The 19,512-nt window shown below is 39.2% G+C and overlaps 2 protein-coding genes and 1 long non-coding RNA gene across 3 annotated transcripts; all 3 read left to right on the top strand.

Moving 5' to 3' along the window:
- The first annotated feature begins 1,255 nt into the window (after nt 1–1,255).
- LOC122356787 lies at nt 1,256–3,566 on the top strand. Its single transcript, XM_043255847.1, has 3 exons — nt 1,256–1,613; nt 1,887–1,977; nt 2,926–3,566. Exons 1-3 carry the CDS (start codon nt 1,272–1,274, stop codon nt 3,564–3,566), a joined length of 1,074 nt encoding a protein of 357 aa, XP_043111782.1. The 5' UTR covers nt 1,256–1,271.
- A 3,619-nt stretch (nt 3,567–7,185) lies between these two features.
- On the top strand, nt 7,186–18,252 carry znf318 (zinc finger protein 318). The gene is given in 25 exon segments (XM_043255849.1): nt 7,186–7,570; nt 8,520–8,623; nt 8,984–9,638; nt 10,422–11,109; nt 11,112–11,705; nt 12,155–12,252; nt 12,566–12,607; nt 12,610–12,667; nt 12,747–12,853; nt 12,856–13,041; nt 14,669–14,789; nt 14,792–14,862; nt 14,970–15,057; nt 15,377–15,398; nt 15,400–15,493; nt 15,608–15,626; nt 15,629–16,197; nt 16,200–16,425; nt 16,428–16,838; nt 16,841–17,004; nt 17,063–17,157; nt 17,159–17,305; nt 17,339–17,593; nt 17,596–18,064; nt 18,067–18,252. Coding segments are annotated over 25 exon segments (5,562 nt in total). The 5' UTR covers nt 7,186–7,396; the 3' UTR covers nt 18,172–18,252.
- A 153-nt stretch (nt 18,253–18,405) lies between these two features.
- LOC122356226 lies at nt 18,406–19,275 on the top strand. The gene is made up of 2 exons (XR_006252296.1): nt 18,406–18,512; nt 18,619–19,275. It is a non-coding gene; the product is annotated as an uncharacterized LOC122356226 (long non-coding RNA).
- The last annotated feature ends 237 nt before the right edge of the window (nt 19,276–19,512 follow it).

Here is a 19,512-nt window from a genome sequence, read left to right on the forward strand (position 1 = left end):
ATCTGACTTTAATAAACACCCAGAAACCAACTCAACCACAATTAGATAGAAACATACCCTTCATGGATGAGATATACGATCCTTTTAAGGAAGATGAAGACAATGGCCAGCCTTCCTTAATAGGTAAACAATCTGGCCAGCAACGATTGAAAACTGAAACCCGTTTGAATGATCCTGGTAAAGATGACCTTTTGCCTCATGAAAGAGCTGTTCAGGATGGTAGTGGCTTTTCTCAGCTTGTTGGAATGAAGTATGGTGTAGACCCTACTACTGCGAAGCCGAGAAGAAGAGTCTATATGGGCATCCAATGGTGTCAGAAAGCTGGAAGCAGAATGCCTATAAAGAGAATCTAAATCAGTTCTCTGAGCAGTGGAATCCGTATGAACAGGATACTGATATGTATGCAACAGAACACAAACATTACACCAATGAACACAGTCTGTATAGGGAGCGTAGTCAATCTTTTGAGTGCCAGAAAGTCAATCCAAGTGTTCAGCACTCTTACGTAGTGGACAGAGAGATTCCTGATAGTAGGTTTGACAAAAGCTTAGCTCGTCAGGAGTCTGAGGAAAGCACTGCAGATAAAAACAGTAAGACAGAGAACTTTGAAAAATTCAGTCTCTTCTGCAAACAATAGGACTTCATCTAGACACTGCAGAGGTTAGCAAATTAGCCGACAGGACGCAAGAGCGGTTGTATGGTAAGACAAAAAAACCAAAGTGTGCCCGCCACTCCTTTGAACAAAAAAAGGAGCGCGATCAATGAGCCAAACTGACCAGAGGGGTAGTTGTAGTAGGGCAGATTCTCAGACTCTGAAGACTATCGATCAGTTTCCCCAGCTCAGTCCTCAAATCGTAAGGTTTACATGAGTTATAAAGACACTGTAAAATACAAAGACCAGCACAAAGCAGAAGATGTAGACCTAAGTAGCATTAAGAGAATCGTAGTGAATTTGAAACCTGCAACCAACGAACAAGATCCTTACGAACCTGAGCCGGCTGCAGTTTCTCAAGCTTCAGATGAACCAATGACCATTGTAACCACAGTTCAGCCTGCCACTTCCCAGTATGCCCAAAATTCCACCGTTTCCACCTTTTCAGCTTCACAATATTCGCAATATCAAGGTAGTGATCAACATGTTTGGGGATCTGTGGGATCTGTGGCCCCTGGTCTGTACCCTTATGGTACTGTACCTCCATCCTCTTATGCTATGGGTCACCAAGCAATGGCGCCACATATGATGACTTCAGTATAGTTCATACACTGCACAAATGGCCAATCCATATTGTGTACCTCCTCTACTTCCCATGCCACATTCATATGGTCCTCCACCTATTCCCAGTCCTCTCCACCTCTCCACCATGACCTCGGCCTACTCTACCCCAGCGGCTAGTCAAATTTCAACTGAATCTATACAAACAAAGCCTGTAAGATGCCTTAAAACAATAGAAACAGTCAAAATGGTTCCGAAAGGTAAAGCGGGGCCTGTCAGCGCACTTGTTTCCATACAACCTATAGAGGACAGTAATGAAAAACAAACATCGGAGGAAGCCAAGAACATACAGTTTGCTACCATAAAAGATGATGACATCAAGGCTAAGCAGAAGAAACGGGTATGACATCTTTCTTCAAACTTCTCACATGTGGAATCCTTTGTTCAGTGATTCTTAATATCCATGTTAATGCTTAAATTTTATACTTATGTTACGCTTTGTAATTCTGTGATGGGTGGCAAATACCAGAAGCTGTCCAAGGACAATGTTGCTGTGAGCTTAATGTCTTCAGCTTATGAGTTCATCTGTAATGTTCTGAACCTGTGATAAATCTGCTGATTGTTTTAGCACAATTTTGTCCGTTTTGTTCTTATATAATTGTGCTCTGGGCAGCTTGAACAGTTTAACCAGAGAATGAAGCTGAAGAAAGAGCAACAAATGGAAGCCCAGCGTTCACGTGGACAAAATCGGAATTCAGCTCAAGGTATTATTTTCAGAGTCTTTAGGTTCAGGCTTTTATATTATCTACAGGTGCAACTGCCTGTATAGTTTGCTTATTATTTTACCTTGCAAACAGGATTATTACCAAAATTTCCCATTTTTGTTTCCATGAAAAAGTTTTTCAGTTAGCTCTCAGATCATAATAGGGATGGTACTGGATCTGATTTAACTTTTTAAAGAAACCTAGTGTTTTGTCACAAGATGAGGAAACAGCATTTTAGGATAGAGTTATTTTTCAGTAGCATACCTTGAAATTAGCAAGTACTTTAAGTGGTGAAGACATTGGTAATAATTTTTAAATAGTGATTTTATGTTGTAAAGTATTGCGTTTTATTTTTTTCTGGAAACATATGTATGTCTGCACTGGATGTGTAAAACTTGGGTTGCATTAAATGTTCAGTGGTGCTGTCTACACAATGAAAGTGTCCATTACAGGATTTTCTATTGACAGTTAGAAAACTAATAAAGAAAGCTGCTTAGCTTTAAATTGACTTCTGTGTGAGCTGTGCTTCATGCATCTACTCGATAGCCAGTGAACTTTTTTGCCTGTGAAATTTCATGGAAGTTTAGAAGTAGAAAGCGCTATTCTAAAATATTTACACCACTGGATTTCTGTTGAAAATAAATTGGGATTTACCCCAGAGTTAGGGTATAGTTGGGGCTTCTGGTTTAGACCGTCTCCAGTCAACTCAGTGCCAATCACTTTCAGTGTAGACATGCATTCTCACAAAATAATAGATGCAGATCAGTTGGTAGAGGACAGTTTTATTCTTCATTAGATGAGGCTTGTCAGGAATGGGATCAGATCTCTTGTAATAAGCATCACTATGTTGGTCCTGAAATTATGTTAGATTAAGGACCATCAAGCACTTTTTCATGTGGCCAAGCCTGTCGAGGTTAATGCACACCCTATATTGTAACACATTTACAGGTAAAAGTACCCCCAATGAGATAAAGAATGTGTGGATATGTGGCCACTCTCTTGTGTTTTGGGCTGAGAAGAGGGCTACTTCCCCTGAGTATGGAGTGCAGCTGGGCATGCACCCAGATTCAATACGCATCTGGTGGAAGGGCGTGCAGGGCATGGCGTGGCAACAGCTTGTTCCTTTGCTGCTCCAGCTCAAAGACAACTGGCCCAAGCCTGATGTGCTTATATTCCACTTGGGTGGAAATGACATAAGCACAACTGATCCAGAGGACTTTATTGAGACTGTGAAGAAAGACCTGACCTCGCTGAAGAGCATATTCCCCGGATGCCTGCTGGTGTGGTCCAGCATCCTTTCACGGCAGACCTGGAGGGGTACAGAAGACAGCAAAGAGATGGACGTTATCCGGATGGCCATTAATGAGAGCATATGTGGAATTATGAGACAACTTTGTGGCTCTGCTTTGAGCCACGAAAACATAAGGCCAAGTTTTGGACTCTACAGACCAGATGGGGTTCATCTATCGGGGAAGGGTATTGATACCTTCAATCTGAACCTGCAGGCTTTTCTGGAGAAATGGGAGAATGAGACTAACAAGACGGAGCCATCGGGTTTGAGACGAGGGAAAGTCATTTGTTTTGTTTAGCAGCTTGTACAGTGCCATTTCCTTCTTGTATATATCCTTTGTTGCTGTTGTTTTGTTACTTCAAACTTGATTGTTATACAACCCATGTAGAACGCAAAGCCGCTTTGTTTTCTATACAAAAGTATTTTGCAAGAGTGTTCGATTTTAGTTTTTACTTGTTCTGTTTTATACATTCAGTTTACAAATAAAATCAACATTTAAAATATTCCAATGTAATACTGGATTAAACGTTTCTTTTATGATTTGACATTTCGTATGATGCTAAGACCGTTTTAAGTGTGTTTACATCACAAAGCATCAGCTTCATTCAGTGCTTTTTTCTGTCATTAAATCTGATCCACAAATCAAACCAGGAAATGCCAAGAAGTCTTCAGATGCAATATTGGTTTGTTAGTATTTTAATTATTCTTAAAAAGCTTTGTGTTCAAATTTTACAAATTGTATATTATAGAAGTACACATGAATCCATTTTCCAAACCGTGTTAGGGGCTTGTCCTGACTCACTCATGCACACCTATAATAGGTGTTTATATTCGAAGTATTTAGACTGGTTCGGGTCTGCGTGATTCGCCGTGAGACATAAACAGAGAGAAGTAGAGCCGCCTACAAGGGTTCTTCCAAGAAGACACACATTTTTGTTCATCAGCCGCTGGAGAGCCAAAGTTATGGACTGCAGCTTTAAGCTACAGTGGTATTTACTTTCCACCATAAAGAGTGGAAAAGTCTATGAAAGATATTTTATTGAAGAAACTGCCCGGAGCCTGCTCAATCATGGAAATTTCATAAGTTCACACATTTATACTGGCAGAATATAAACAACATGGGTTACTTGATTTTCTTGAATGTGATTGGCTACACTCATCTTGGGAAATCATTTCCTGTTGTTAATCACTGCCTAGAAGTCTACACTGCTTAATCAAAACAAATGGCTGTAGCATTATGAAATCTTGTTATCGTATTGGACTAAAACTTGATTTTTCTCACGCAGTGTCTCTCTTCCCCTGCTTTGCTACACTTGTGTTCCTGTTCAAAAAAACTGGCTGACAACAAATATGGCATGACAAGAAATACATGCGCTATTTTACCAAATATTGGATACAATTTTTTGTCAGCTTTTCTGAGATAAACCACTGAAAACATCATGTGCTAACAGAAACAAGTTGACAAAAAGAGCAATCATTTTTGTCTGGGAACATCAAAATAGGCGAAGGATTTTCAGCACGCCACAAAACAGGAAATGAGTAAACTAATAAAACAATCGTAAGAATTTCCATCTCCCATTTAGAGGAAAAGTTTGCAGTCAGCTTTTTTTTCTTTTGATGTTCTGACAGTAAAAATCTCACGTTGTAGTAATTGATTTTAGAGTCTATGTTTTCCTAACAACTTCTCTGGTACTGTTCAGTTTTGCTGTGATTTACATATTAATCTGTCTTGGCATGTCCCCCGGTCTGCTGTCTACCGTTTCTTCTTCTATGCTAATATAATCCGTTTGAAGTGGTTGTTTATGTAGGCCTGGAGAATACGATGGTCAAGAATCAGTAAGAGGGAGCACTCGCTGAAATTCTTCAGGTAAGTGTGTATTGTTGCTTGCTAAATGTCATTTGAACGTTTCGTGCGATGATCTTGACAATAATAATTCAGTCATCTAGTTCACTCAGAAATAACATCACGTTTTAAACTGCAGGTACATTTTTGGTTCTTTGTAAACCAATAACAGTTCAACTGTATGGTGTGTCCATGATATTGGAAAAAGTGAATATACATTTACTTATTCATTCATTGGTACAAGTATGGCATTGATTTATTTCTTACTACAATTGTGATTTTTCAGCTCTAAAAACATGGAAAGTAACGCAAATGTCTGGAGTGTGACAAGTCATGGAAACTAATTAGTCAAAACGTGTGGCAACACTGAATACATTTTGGATATTTAATTCCTTCATGTTTAAATAATGATGTCATTGTAGAAGTGAATAAGTAAAAGAGAGGTGGAAAATGATAGCATCAGGACAGAACTACTTGCTGATGTGTTGACTCACAAACTAGCACGTGCTTCAGGAAAGTCTGATTGAGGAACACGGGTCCTACACTTTTCATGTGCGCCTCAGATGTTGGTTAGTTGAAAAGCAGGACGTGTCTGCAGAGGTTCTCATTCTTTTAAAGCATTAGAGACTGCAAATGAATTTCAGGATCAGACGAGGTAAGGACCAGCAAGACCTTCACTTCTACTCAAACCTGGATTCATCAGATGTGTTTGAGAGTGGGGATGAATTACATCTGTTCCAGCATGACGGCAAAATGTATTGTTTCCCCCCCATTTAGAGAAGCATTTGCTTTTATTGGAAAATGTGAAGGTATTTAAAAAATAAATAAATGCATTCCCAATGTACCTTGTCTTTTTCTTATTCAGTGTTTTAAATGTGCTTTCAACACAATAACTGCTCTATTTTTTGCCATTTCAGCTGAATTTCAACATTAGTGAGGTTTTGTAAGTGGAAAAACTGTTTTGTAGTTAATTGATGATTTAGTTTTTCTGGGAAAATGGTGACCTACAGATGATACTACTTTTGATTTCAATGTGGGTTTTTTTGGTTTGTTTTTTTTATAAAAGGAACAGCACATAAGGACCCAAAACATGTTATTGTTATAATTAAACACTTGTCATTAGAGGTTATTATATTCAGTATTTTTGTGGATTTTGTATTTCACTCTTCATCTTAAAACCAATAAGCGAATTAATTGAACTCACTTGATTTCCATTCTATATTACGACAAATAGGCAATTAAGAGAAAATTATACCTTCATTTTTATTAGGATTCAACATTTATAGAGAATTACATCCAAAGTCATTTTATAATTCATTAAAATTGGCAAAAAGTCTAAAAATTAAATGGGCTGCCCAAGAAACTTATCACTACAAACCAGTTTAGTTGCTTAAAATTTGTATGAAACCATTTACATTTTTCAAAGAATCTAAGTCTCGTAACTGATAAATCCATGCTTAAAAATTACATTTTTATTCAACAAATAAATGCATAATGTAAACAACAGAATCTTACTGACCACAAACCTTTGAGTTATAGGCTACATGAACCTGAACTGTTAGTATTTATTTTATTCCCACTCTAAATAATATAAATATTAGAGGTGCCTTATTTAAAAACATGCTTTTCCCTTACAGTGAATAGTCTTAACAACGTAGGAAGGTCAATGAAGAGAAGATCAATCTTTTATTTTCCTGCTGGAGAGACCGTTGTAGGGTCAAGTTTTTTTGTTTTACATTTCTTTACAATATTACAAAAATTAGAAGTGAGAAAATGTTAAACAAATTTAACATGTGTTTTTTAAATATGAAAATTGTCGATACAACAGATTAGGGTTTTCATTGCATTTCTTTTTAAAAAAAGAAAATCATTACCATTACAGTGGAATATTCTCTGCGTCTAATTAGGATTTTAAATTTGTCAAGAAACTCTTGAGTATGATGATAAGCCTCCATCCCTATTCATCAACTGACTGACCAAAAAAACTATTTTTAAACCGTACGCTTTCGCTTTCTCGCTGTATTTAGGAGAGTAGGTAAACAAAACGATGCTACTTCGCTGCGTTCAATTGGCTGTTCCCGGCATGACGTCATGTCCGGTGAGTGAGGGGCCAATGGCGGCACAGGAAGTGAGCGCAGACACAGTCGTTTGAGTGTGATGAATACGCTCTCATTCATATTGAATTTTTTGAAATTGCGTTTATCTGTTGAGGGTGATAATCGCCACCCCGCGCCCGGGATAACAAGGACTTGACACCGACGCGGAAACAGCGGCTACGCGTCGTTATGTACCGCGGTTCTAGGCCGCACAGAGGCGGCTATCATCCCCTCCCGTCGCGTGGTTTCGGTTCCCGTCCTGGACCAGGCCACCCCCCGGATCCGTACCGCCGGCCCTCCCCGCGGAGGAGGTACTCACCGGCCGATGAATACCGAGGAGGGAGACCTCCGCGAGCCTATGGGGTATGAAGTAAACAAAACACTTGGCCAGCATGGTACACACCAATTAAAAGTGGAAGTGAATTTTCTATATTGCGGGAATACACTGTTATTCTATGAATTATTACGTTAATACCGCTCTTAAAGTGTTGTCTTCTCATTCCGTTACCTTACACGCTTGTTGCAGTGTTATGTACTGTAATAAAAATATCCTTTGTGCTATGGGTTTATAGACATTATAGTATAAAGCCTTTGCGTGCCTTTATGGTATTAAACCATGGTAAAATGTGCATGCATGCATGCATTGCTGATTGCCAGCAGCCAGTGCTTGCTACTTATTTCATAATTAGTTTTAATTAAATGTTCGCTACTAGCTGAAGTTTTTAAAAACAAGAAGCAAAAAGCAGTGTCATATTGCGACGTGTTTACTAATTAAACATACTTGCTTCTTATTTGAATGTATTTAAAATGTAATTTATTACTATGATTTCTAAGCTGAATTTTAGCATCATCACTCCAGTCACACGACCTTTCAGAAATCATTTTAATATTCTGATTGCTTCTGATTTGTTTTTATTATAGTGTTGAACAGCTGAGGGCTTTTAGGTTTCTTTGATGAATAGAAAGTCCAGAAGAACGGCTTTTATGTGAAATAGAAAAGAAATCGTGATCGCTTTTGTTCAATTTAATGCATCCTTGCCTTGTATGTAAAAGTATTAATTTGTTTAATGTAATTATTTAATGTTACAAATGTTTATTTCGGATAAATGCTGATCTTCGGATCATCAACGAATCATTAAAATATACTCAACTTTTTTAAACATCGATGATGATAATTTTTTTTTCGTTGTGACACAAGTAGTGATGCAAAATATTTTGTTTTGTCACTTCAGGAGTAAATAACGTTTTTCTTTTTTTTTTAGTTTGTATTATTTCATGTATGAGTTAATTATGTACCCATGTTTCTTAACAGAGATACAGCCCATCACCTCCTCGTGGTGGTCTCCCTGTAGATCACAGTCTGGTTATAACTGTGGGGAACGAGCTGACCCATCCAAGCGAAGCGCCCTATGTCCGGTGAGAGATATACAGCCTGGCGTAACAGCAATACGCTGTGGGACAATGTTAAACGTGAAACGGGTTTAATGTTCACTCGTCAATGCTGAAATGAAAACAATATGTCCTCAAACAGTGTTAAGATATCAGATATGTTTGCTGTCTTCTAAATGGCTGGAATTTTTTTTTGTAGGTAAATAATTACAGTTTATGTCCATCATGTGTTTTTTCTGGCCAAAATCAGCCTGTGTAAAACACCTTAGGGATTTTAATACCACAGCACTTGACGCTATTAACTTGAGCCCATAGATTCACTAGATGTGCAATTGCTTGTCCTTGTCCTTCAGTTGTGGTTTATGATCTAATGGTTTCTGTTGACAGAGATTATGCCGCGGGGGAGTCACATCATAAGCCCTATTACTCTCCAAGGAAGTCGAGCTATGATGGACACAGCGATCGAGGTTCGAGGAGGCGCAGTGTTAGCCGCGGGAGGAGCAGGCCGCGGAGCCGCAGTCCTGGCTACGGGCGCAGCAAAAGTCGCCCGCGCAGCCGCAGCAGGAGTCGGAGCTACAGTCGCGGCAGGAGTCCCGAACGAGCGAAGAGCCGAGCGCGCAGCAAGAGCAGAACCCGTGGGAGGAGCTACAGCAGAAGTCGAAGCAGAAGCGGAAGCCGCAGTCGCAGACAGAGCAGGGCCAGGAGCAGGGCACGGAGCAAGAGCCGGCCGCGGAGCCGCAGCCGCGAAAGGAGCCGCAGCAGGGGGAGGAGCAGAGGGCGGAGTCGTGCTAGGAGCTGGAGCCGGAGCCAGAGCGCCAGTCGGAGCGGAAGCAGTAGCAGCAGCGGCTCCAGTAGAAGTCGCCACAGCAGCGTCAACAGGAGAGTCAAATCAGGCGACTTTAGGGTGAGAGAGGAGGACTTTTCTGAGCTGGAGAAGGCCAGGCGACGGAAAGAAATCCAGGACATGCTTGTGCAGCCTGCGAAGTCAATTTTGAAGAAAAGAATGGATTCTTCCGAGACCGATTCTCCTATGCTAGTACAGGTAACCGCCTCTCGTTGTGGCTCGGGAGATTGTGACACTGAAAAGGCTGGTCAAAAGCTGTTAACGTTTATTCTTTACTTCATGTATGACATTTTAAAGAAATAGTTCATCCAAAAATGCAATTGACCTCATAATTTACTCAACTCCAAAGCCACCCTATGACTTTCTTCTTTCGGACTAATTAACTAATTAAAAGTAAAAAAAAATATTATAAAAATATATGCGATACGCTGTGTTTTCCAACAGATTAAAAGTGCAGTCGTAATATTTTCATACTGAAATGGGCACTGCAATTCCGCCCAGGATCTACCCAAAATGCACATTTCAGAGTAGAATTAATGACTGTGAAAACATAACCTGTTTCCTAAATATCTACAAACAAACTTTAATGTACATACATTTTGATGTTGTCTTTGACTATCAAGTTGGCAATAGTTACATTCAAATGCTTGTTTTGGACCTAAAGGATTGAATGATTCATGGTAATGTGCATCATATCAAGTGTGCTCTGTGTTTAGATTTGTGTTCTGATACTTTCTGCAACATAAGTTCACACATATGAGATTTCACATACTTGTGTAGAGTACGGTCTTCGTCTTTAATCGGCCTACAGAGCTAAAGGACAGCCAGCAATTTCATTTTATTGACTTTCTTTCATATCAGTGTAACACCTTTTGAAAGTCTAGCGTCACCACTGATAGCTGATACTTAATTTACCTTTATTTTTAGAGAGTAAAGAATGATGCTATTGTCCCTAAATCATATATAACCAATGTATTTCAGAATAGTGACTCCTCGAGAAATCCAGATGGTGGTCTTTCACATGAGGCTGAACAGCTTCTCTCCGCACTTTCCAAAACCATGGAGCCAGACTTGTTAGCATCCATGCTGGGTAAAAGCTCTGATAGTGGTGTTCTTGAAGAGCTGATTGGTAAAATCCAACCAGCCAGAGGGGGCGGAGGTGACCTGCTCCTCCCTCACGAGAAGGGAAGACAGGAGAAATTAGACCTCACACAATTCCTAGGAATGATATCTGAGGTCACCCAACCACAGAATGTAAAAAAGAGTCATCCAGATATTGAAGATGAGGAGAAGTTCCTCTATGGGGATGAAGAAGAAGAGGGCAGTGAGGTGGCGCCAGCAAATTCGAACTTTCCAGGTACAAGTTACCCTCAGTCTTGTGAAATGCAAATAAGAGAACCTTACACATTTGGCCATACAGTAGACAATGTGATGAGCCATTCACATAGAGACAGTAGGCAGACAGACAGGCATCATTCCTCCTCCACACCTGAGGTACACGCCAAGGAAGGACCTAATAACTTCCCACCTGGAGTTGGGCCACAGGACGTCAAGGTGAGGAAAGAGGTGGAGGAATATGAGAAGATACAAGATTTGCTGAAAACAATTGGCTTGGACCTGGGTGTGGCTGAGATAAGCAAGATGGCTGCCAGGACGCAGGCGCGCCTGCACCTGAAACACCCCTTGTGAAGACACCAACTCGTCGGCATTCGGATAGAAAGCACCGGAGCCGTAGCAGGAGTTACAGCAGCAGCAGCAGCAGGAGCTCCAGTTGCAGTCGGAGTAGCAGCCGAAGCAGAAGCAGAAGTCCTCAAAGCCGAAGTGGCAGTTTGGATCACGCTTCAAGTCGCAGCAAGAAAAAGCCAGCTTCCCCAGAAAAAAGATCTCCACTCTCACATAGTCAGAACAAGAAAGATGCTCAACCTAGCATTTCTCAAGCAGAAAGCAGCTGGCCTACCACACCCAATGTGGGTCCTGGGTCTCAGATGTATCCCTCCCAAACCAGCCACCCGACACATCCCATGTCCCCATACCCTGGGCCGCCTCCACGTGGGGTAATGCCACCTGACTACCCACCGAGAGGTTACGATCCGTATGGCAATTATGTTCCATATATGCCTCCGGGATGGCCGATGTACCCACCTCCAAGTATGCCGGTACCTCCTCCCAGTCCAATGGATCCCTACAGCCACCCTAACATTGAGCGACCCTTTCTTAAAATCATCAAAACTGTGCCGAACGAGAGTAAAGGTGATGATCATAAAGGTTAGTGACCTTTACAATACATTATTCATAAAGAGAAATAACTAAAAGTTACATTTTAGCATTATGTATTATAACTTTACGTTAGTGCAGTTGATTAAAGGAAAAACATTCTTCACAAAGGTCTGTCCAAAGTGACCATGTCTGTAAAGCTCCTTAAAGGACCACAAAAGATTGTGAATGCACTATTAAGCTGTCTGTATAACTTGCTATATGCTATGGGCCCAGTTTACTAAACAAGGACTTCAAGAAAAGAACCAATAGGAGTGTAAAGTTCTGCGGGTGAGATTGCACAAATTAAAGAACACAGATGTAATCAGATTATTTCCATAATAGACGGATGTTATCATGGTTTCAGAATGACAAGACCTTGAGTAAATAATTAGATATTTTTGGGTGATTTAGACTTCACTCATCACAGTTTACCAACCTGATTTGCTTTGTCTTTTCAGCAACCCCTAAATCAGATCCTTTGGCCTCTAAAGCGATCACTAGTGGCATTCAGAGGAAAGAAATGGAAGAGAAGAATACTGCTAGCCAAAAACAAAAGGTAAGTGCAAGATATTTGATGAGATTATTGAATATGCAAACATCTCAAAATCGTTGTTTCATCTACAAAGCAAAAGTTTTATCCGTGGAGTGGAGAACCAAAAACTGTGGTTACGTTTGATTTTCCTCCGTTTGTATTCTTTAACAAACATCTTGAATATCTGTAGTCTTTACAATTTTTTTTTTTTGTACATTTTGGGGGGGGAAACAAGGAAATGGAATCATAAGCACAGTTGTTGAATTCATCAGGATTCCTGCTCATTTGATTTTGCTCATAACTTGAAATTTAAGTCCCAAATAAAATTCTGTCTCAGGTCATGGAAGAGCTTGAAAAGCTAAGAAAGGAGAAAGACGTATGACACAAAAAGGAAAGAAAAATCTCTTAAAGGATGTGGAGACATTGAGAAAGCAGCAAGGTATTTCCCTCTTAGTGTAAAATGGATATAAATATGTAAGGGCTCACTGTATTATGCAGTGTTTGATTTGTTCATTTAGGGGAGCTTCTTCGAAAGAAGCGAAGGGAGAAGGATGGGCACAAGGACCCTGTACTCATCGAACTCAGTCAGCTCCAAGAAAATGCAATGGCCCAAATCTCTAAATTGGGCGTGCTGAACAGAGAGAGGCAGATCAAAAATATGAAGAGCTGGTCAAAGTAGCTCTTATTCTCGGTATAGACCACAAAGACTCGAAGATCTCTGGGGACCATGCGCAGCAGCCCCTTCAGAGTAAGAAGGAGTCAGCCAGAAGCCCAGAGAAATCAGGGGCCAAAACCAGCACCTCATACAATAAGGTAGAGTTGCTAATTCTGTTACAGGAAAGGTACTTGTGCTTGATTGGCTTTTTCAGTTTAGAATTAGACTGCAACTTTTTAAGTGGCATTTTAAATCTTGACAGTGATTCCACAAAATATTTATTTAAAAAACTAGTAATGCATTCAGGGTTTTAATTAGTAAAAATATACCCTAATTTCTATATTTCTAATGGAAAGAAAACACTAAAATTTGTATTTAAAATAATCTTCACTCACATGAAATGAAGACTCCAGTCATATCAGTATAATAATCACTGTTTTATTTTGCATAGAGGGTCATCTCAAATGTATTGGGTAACATTATTCGTTACTATTTTTGCAGATGCTTTTTAGTGCATTGGTTTTGAAACTAAAACAAGTACCACCTTTGATTAAATCAGGGCATCAAGTAACTGTGAGCAACATAATGCCACATTTTGATTTATTAAGATCAGTATTCCTGTAGTTCGGTTTAATCGTGCTGCATGGCTTTGCAGATCTGTGGAAGGACCCTGAGGAGTAACATCTAAAAACACACTTACACTGCAGTTGTAACTTTCAGAGAGGATTAGAATATGCTTGCCTTTGGCTCTGGCACCTAAATGCTTCCTTTGAGATTAAACAGAATAATTAATCAGCTTTTGTGGCTTTTTTAGCACAGAATAAAATCTGCACAGACCAGAAAGCAGCATTTTTAGTATAATGCATTTTTAAGTCACTTGAGACACTTTAAAAAAGGTTTGAAAAACACTGTTTTAGTTCAAAGTGACTTATAGTTGAAAAAAATGTATATTGGGACAATAAATTAACGATTTGTTTCCACAATATATTTATTGGTTGTCCCGATTTACTAATTTGTTTCCATGTTATAGTACATTGTGGCTATGATTTATTAAACCGGAAGTTTGTGCTTCTGATACAGGACATCAATAACTTCTGTAATGTATAAACACATTATTTTAGGGATTGTTTTTCTATAACATAGCTTTTGTGTAATCATAATAGTATTCTGATTAATAGCATAGCATTATTTAATAAGTATGTGTTTTTATTTTTGCATATAACAAGGCGTATACTTAAAAGTCTCTAAATTATCTTTTATTGGCATTGATTTTAAGGGGAATCTCTTTTTTTTTCTCTATATATTTATCTATCTATGTACCTATCTATCTAATTATATATTTAATTTATTTGTCTTTTATTAAAAAAAATAATAGAAAGATTGACTGCAAACATGTTTTGATATCTTGAAATGTCTGAATGAATGAGATTTAATTGCTTTTATGTTTGGTCGATTTTAAGGAAATCTTTATACGTTTTATGGTACAAAAAAGCCATTTCAGATCTCATTTTGAAATGGCTTTTTAAAACCATTAGTTTTATAGTAGTCAAATAATTCAAGTATTAAACCCATGGGTAACTTCTCCCCGACTGGAAAACAGATGTCCTGTTTTGCAAAGGTAAGTCTCCTATGACAAACTTTAATGATTGGCAATAGGATTGTTATATTTGTTTTTTTGAAAACCTTTTTTTCATTCATTTAAAAATAGATAGCTCTAGAGTATTAGATTTAGCATGCATAGTCACTTTTACTTATGTATTTTTTGTACTGCCTAAATTGATCTAGGTAGCCTCCTCAAAATCAAGAGCGTCTCCTGAAAAACCCAAGTCATTTCTTCCGTCGAGCTGTCATTCCCTGGACACTGCTGCCGAGCAGTTCGAGTACTATGATGCAGGAAACCACTGGTGTAAAACTGCAATGTTACAAGTGGTTCAATGTTTGATTATTTCATGCATTTGCACAGCAAAACCCATAGGAAGGTATGCGTGCTCATATATGAAATTAGTTTTTTTTGTTGTTGTTATGGAAGTTTATTACTGCCAGTCACATCTCTGCTTCGATCATCAATTGTTTTGCTATCATATAGACTCTAGATCCTTATGACAGACCTTGGGCAAAATCAGAGAGTGAAAAGAAACCCCCTGTTGGAAAGAGGACTTCTAAGCCAGCCAAAGGTAACAAAATATTTATGAAATGTTTTTGCTATTCAGAAAACACATTAATTTTGTTTAAGCTAAAGCAATTTGTTGTACCAGATGCACCGTTAAGGATTTGTAATAGATAAATGCAATCTGTGGGTCAAATAATCAGAATCATTCAGTTTCTTTGTGATTCTCTTGCCTACTTGGTGCCATGTTATTTGTAGTGTCCTAAAATGTGGTTTTCTTGCAGTGTGCCTCCTTTTGGAGCAGATCAAGGGTAAATTACCAGCTATCAAAACATTAAACCCTACTGGTAAATGTATTTAATTTTGTGCTGTATACTTTTCTTTAGGCTCTGAGTTCTTGATCCCTGTAAGGATTCTTCTGCCAGTTATGTGAAGAGTTTTTTGGTGATCCCATTTGTGCTGAGGCTCATGTCACCTGCCATATTCACAATGAGAAATACAAGGTAAATATCACCCATGATATTCATTATAAATTTAAGTAAGCTTAGGACACGACTGCAAGTGAATTTTTTTTTTTTGACCATATGTAATTTTCTCATATGCATTGATTTCAACAGGCAAAAATTTATGAAAATCCCTCTATGAACAAAGGAGGAACTTGGACCGTCAGGCTGGCTTGGAGAGCCAAAAGAGTTCAGAGCACAAACGAAAACGTGAAGATGACGAACAGGATGATGTGAAGAAATCCAAACACAGTAAAGGAAAAATATCAAGCAATGAAGTGGACACAAAACCACAGTACAACAAGGAAGAGGAGAATAAGAATATCAAAGAGGGAGACAATAAACCTAAGGAGAAATACAAGAAAGAGGATATAGATAAACAGAAATACAAGAAGGAGGATGATGAAAGAGGCAAAATAAAAGAGGATGAGAGAAGGTACAAAAAGATGATGATGAAGCGAAACCGCTTCAGAAAAGAAGAGGAATACACGTATAGATACAGGAAGGAGGAAGGGGAGAGATCCAGGTATGAAGAGGACAGATTTAGAAACCGAGATGATGATGATGAACACTATCGATATAGAGAAGAGGACGACAGATACAGATTTAGAAAAGATGATGACAGAGGCCGATATAGTAGAGAAGAGGAGAAGTCAAAGTACAGCAGAGAAGATGATAAGAAGTACAAATACACTCGGAGTTTGAAGAGAAGAAGTCAAAATACAAGGATGAGGACTGGGGCAAGTGGTCGAAATCCAAGTGGGACGAGGACAAAGATGGTAATGAAAAGTATGAAAAAAAGGAAGATAAAGTTCAGCACCAGAAGAGCAAGGCTAGTTATTCCAAAGATGACAAGGAGAGCACAGGAAAATTCAGTGGTAAAGATGGCAAATCAGAATCAGAGAAACCCAGCGAGCCTCCTAAAATATTATGTGCCCAAGTCCTGCCTTGCTTGCTAAACTTCAAGAGAAGAACGAGGAAGCTGCTGGTCGGCCTGGCTTTGGAAAATTTGGTCTGAAAAAGCCACAGAAGACAGCACTGGAGAAAGAGGCAGAGAGGATGGCGGCACAGTTCTTAAAGGAAGAGGAAGACAGTGTTCCTTCTGAAATGGCAGAAAACAAGGGTGCTGAACTTGATCCTTTTTCCAAGTCTATAGCTGCTGCAAAATCAATTGCTATCAAACTGACAGGAAAGGCTTTGCTGCCCCCTTCAGGTGAATGGCTAGCATTCAATGAAAATAAAACTAATCCTACTTTACCTCCTCCCACATCTCCCATGGTTATTAGGAAGTCTTACACAGGTGTGCAAAATAAACCAACACCATCTGCTGATAAATCTTCTGCACCGTAACAGGAGCTCAGAAGGGCCCAACATTGTCAGCAGACCTCATCTCTAAGGCATTTAGTGGAGAAGAGGTGCAATTAAAACAAACAAAGGACACCCCTGCAAACCCTGTAGATATCTTCAGCATACCCATTACCTGTTCAGTCTCCCACTGCAGCACCAAAATGGCAAATTTAAGCCAGATGGAACCTGTTACTCCCAGTCAATGTGTTATTACTCTTGGAGTCTGATGTGGCTGCTCCAGGAGTGCCTGAGGAGGAGCAGAAGCTCACCGTAATCCTTCGTCCTCCTCCTCAACTTTCTTCAAAGCCAGAGACCCGCCCCAAGAATGGTAAAGCCAAAGACAACTCTTGCAGCAGGAAAAGCAAAAGATTTGTTTGACATTTTCTACAGTAGCAGTGCTGCAGTAAAAACCTCAGTTTGCAGCAGTGTTGGTGACAAACAAAACTGGATTTGCTCCTCAAGACAGTGGCTCAACCTGCAGAGAGTCCAACAATAAAGTCAAAATGCTAGTGATGTTTGCAAGAGCGGAGAACCTCTCAAGGTCAATGACTCGAAAGTTCCCCTGAGAGATGAACGTCTCAAGAACGAGGAGTCAGGAGTTAACTTGAGAGAAGAACCTCTTAAGAATGAGAACACAGATCTTGCCCAGAGAGAAGAACCCCTCAAAAATGAGGACTCAAATCTTACACTGAGAGAAGTATCCCCCAATAATAAATACTCAGAAGTTACCCAGACAGAAGAACCCTCCAAGAATGAGGGTTTAAATATTTCTCGAGAGAAGAATCTCACAAGAACATAGACGCAGAAGTTGCCCAGATTGCAGAACCCACTGAGAATGAGGACTTGAGTCTTGCCCAGAGAGAGCAATCTCTAGAAAACAAAGGCTCAGAAGTTGCCCAGACAGGTGAACCCCCCAGGAATGAGGGCTCAAATCTGGTCTGGAGAGAGGAATCTCCCAAGAGTGAAGACTCAGACGTTGGCCAGACAGAAGAATCCCCCAAAAATGAGTCGTCAAATGTTGCACAAAGAGAGGAATCTCCCAAGAACGAGGACTTTGAACAAGTCTTTGAGGATACCATCTTAAAACATGACCTTCCAGATGAAGATAATGCAAAAGAAGATTTTGTTGATCAACAAGTTCTTAAATCTATTGAAATCTCTGTGGGGGATATAACTGTGATGGAAGTAGATAGTCAGAACACAATGCAGACAAATAATGATGAGGAAACCCTCTGGAATCTGAGGAACCCATGTCGTTCTCTCCCCTTCCCGGGTCTTTCACTGAGCAAATAAACTTGGATACATTTGAATTCAATTTTGAGACTTTGTAAAGGATCTACGAAGAGTAGGTTTAGGGATGTATATGATACCTCTGAATGTAAATAAGTGATTTATTTCTTGTATAAGTATTCTTTGTATTTGCTTTATCCAGTTAGAATGTTTCATGTCTATTCTTAACCTTTTGGCAGGTAATGCCAGTGAAAACGTGGACTGAAAAGCATTCATTCTGAAGTGGATGCTGGGAAGGAATCCTCTAAGAAAATGAAACTTTCATCAAGTAACTAACCCTTAGTATGTGTAAAAGTTTTGCTATCTTGTCAAAAGCACCTGGTGTTGAGCTACTTGTTTCCTTATTCTGTTTCCAGCAGAAACCATTCCTTTTTCCCCAAAGGTAATGTAAAAACATATAATGAATATGATGAGTATCAAACATTTAAGTCTGTAAAACCATTTGCTTTGTTCGTTCCATTTAAATAAATGAAGATATTTTAATGCAGGAGCCAGAAAGATCCAGGCTCAGAGAAGAGAAATGGTGTGGAGTTCATGCTTCAAGGACATATGCGTTCACAACTGTGGCCAGAAAATGTCAGGCTTGGCCTCCATAGTTTTTATTACACTGTACTCTGTATTGATGACTTTTCTTTCCAGTTTTTTTTTTTTAAGGAACTAATGTAGTTCACATTGCTACCACGCTACTTTAGCATCTGCAGATAGTTGGTGTAATTGCACATGTTCTGTGCTAGCTCAAATAAATCACAGCAACCCTTTCTGTCTTTGCTTTTTACTCATATGCTTATTACCGCTGGTGTTAGACTTGTGCAGTTCTCTTTTTACGTTTTGCACACATTGGGCCTCGTTCATAAAACAGGAGCAGAATGCGTTTCTGTGTATATCGTCCATAAAACGTTTCTATTATGCCACACTGAGTGAAGCAGTTTGCCTCAAGCTTGGTTTTATGAACGTTATATATGTTATAAAGTTCATTACGTTGGTGTTTTATGAATGAGGCATACCGCACTGTATTTGCATGTGCATCAAATACGAATGTAAGTAACATTACTAGTATTTATTATAAGTATTAAACTAATATGTTGTACCTGCTTACAGTAAACTCTTGAAATGACATTAAACTTGTTTTATCTGTATTTGCATTATACACGTACAAGCAGTTTTTCATATGCATGAATCCTGATATAAACTAACCGTAAGACTAGTGTGTAGGAATTCCACTGTTAATGTGGTTGACTGGTTTATACTGTACTTTAATGATGGAAATGTTACAGCTGACAGCCGCATCCAGGGTAAGTGAAGGGTAAGTGTTTTTGACTTGACTGGTTTTGGTCATTTATTGTGAATTAACCAATTTAACTCGAGTACAATGGAAGAACTCA

The sequence above is a fragment of the Puntigrus tetrazona genome, chromosome 13 (assembly GCF_018831695.1).
Source record: "Puntigrus tetrazona isolate hp1 chromosome 13, ASM1883169v1, whole genome shotgun sequence".
In the NCBI taxonomy this organism is placed as follows: Eukaryota; Metazoa; Chordata; class Actinopteri; order Cypriniformes; family Cyprinidae; genus Puntigrus; species Puntigrus tetrazona.

Bases quoted from the DNA above. Each gene is read 5' to 3' on its own strand.
- LOC122356787 (XM_043255847.1), top strand. From the start codon at position 1,272: ATGGCCAATCCATATTGTGTACCTCCTCTACTTCCCATGCCACATTCA. The intron at 1,614-1,886 runs GTATGACATCTT...TGCTCTGGGCAG, and splicing joins AGGCTAAGCAGAAGAAACGG to CTTGAACAGTTTAACCAGAG. The intron at 1,978-2,925 runs GTATTATTTTCA...ACACATTTACAG, and splicing joins AAATCGGAATTCAGCTCAAG to GTAAAAGTACCCCCAATGAG.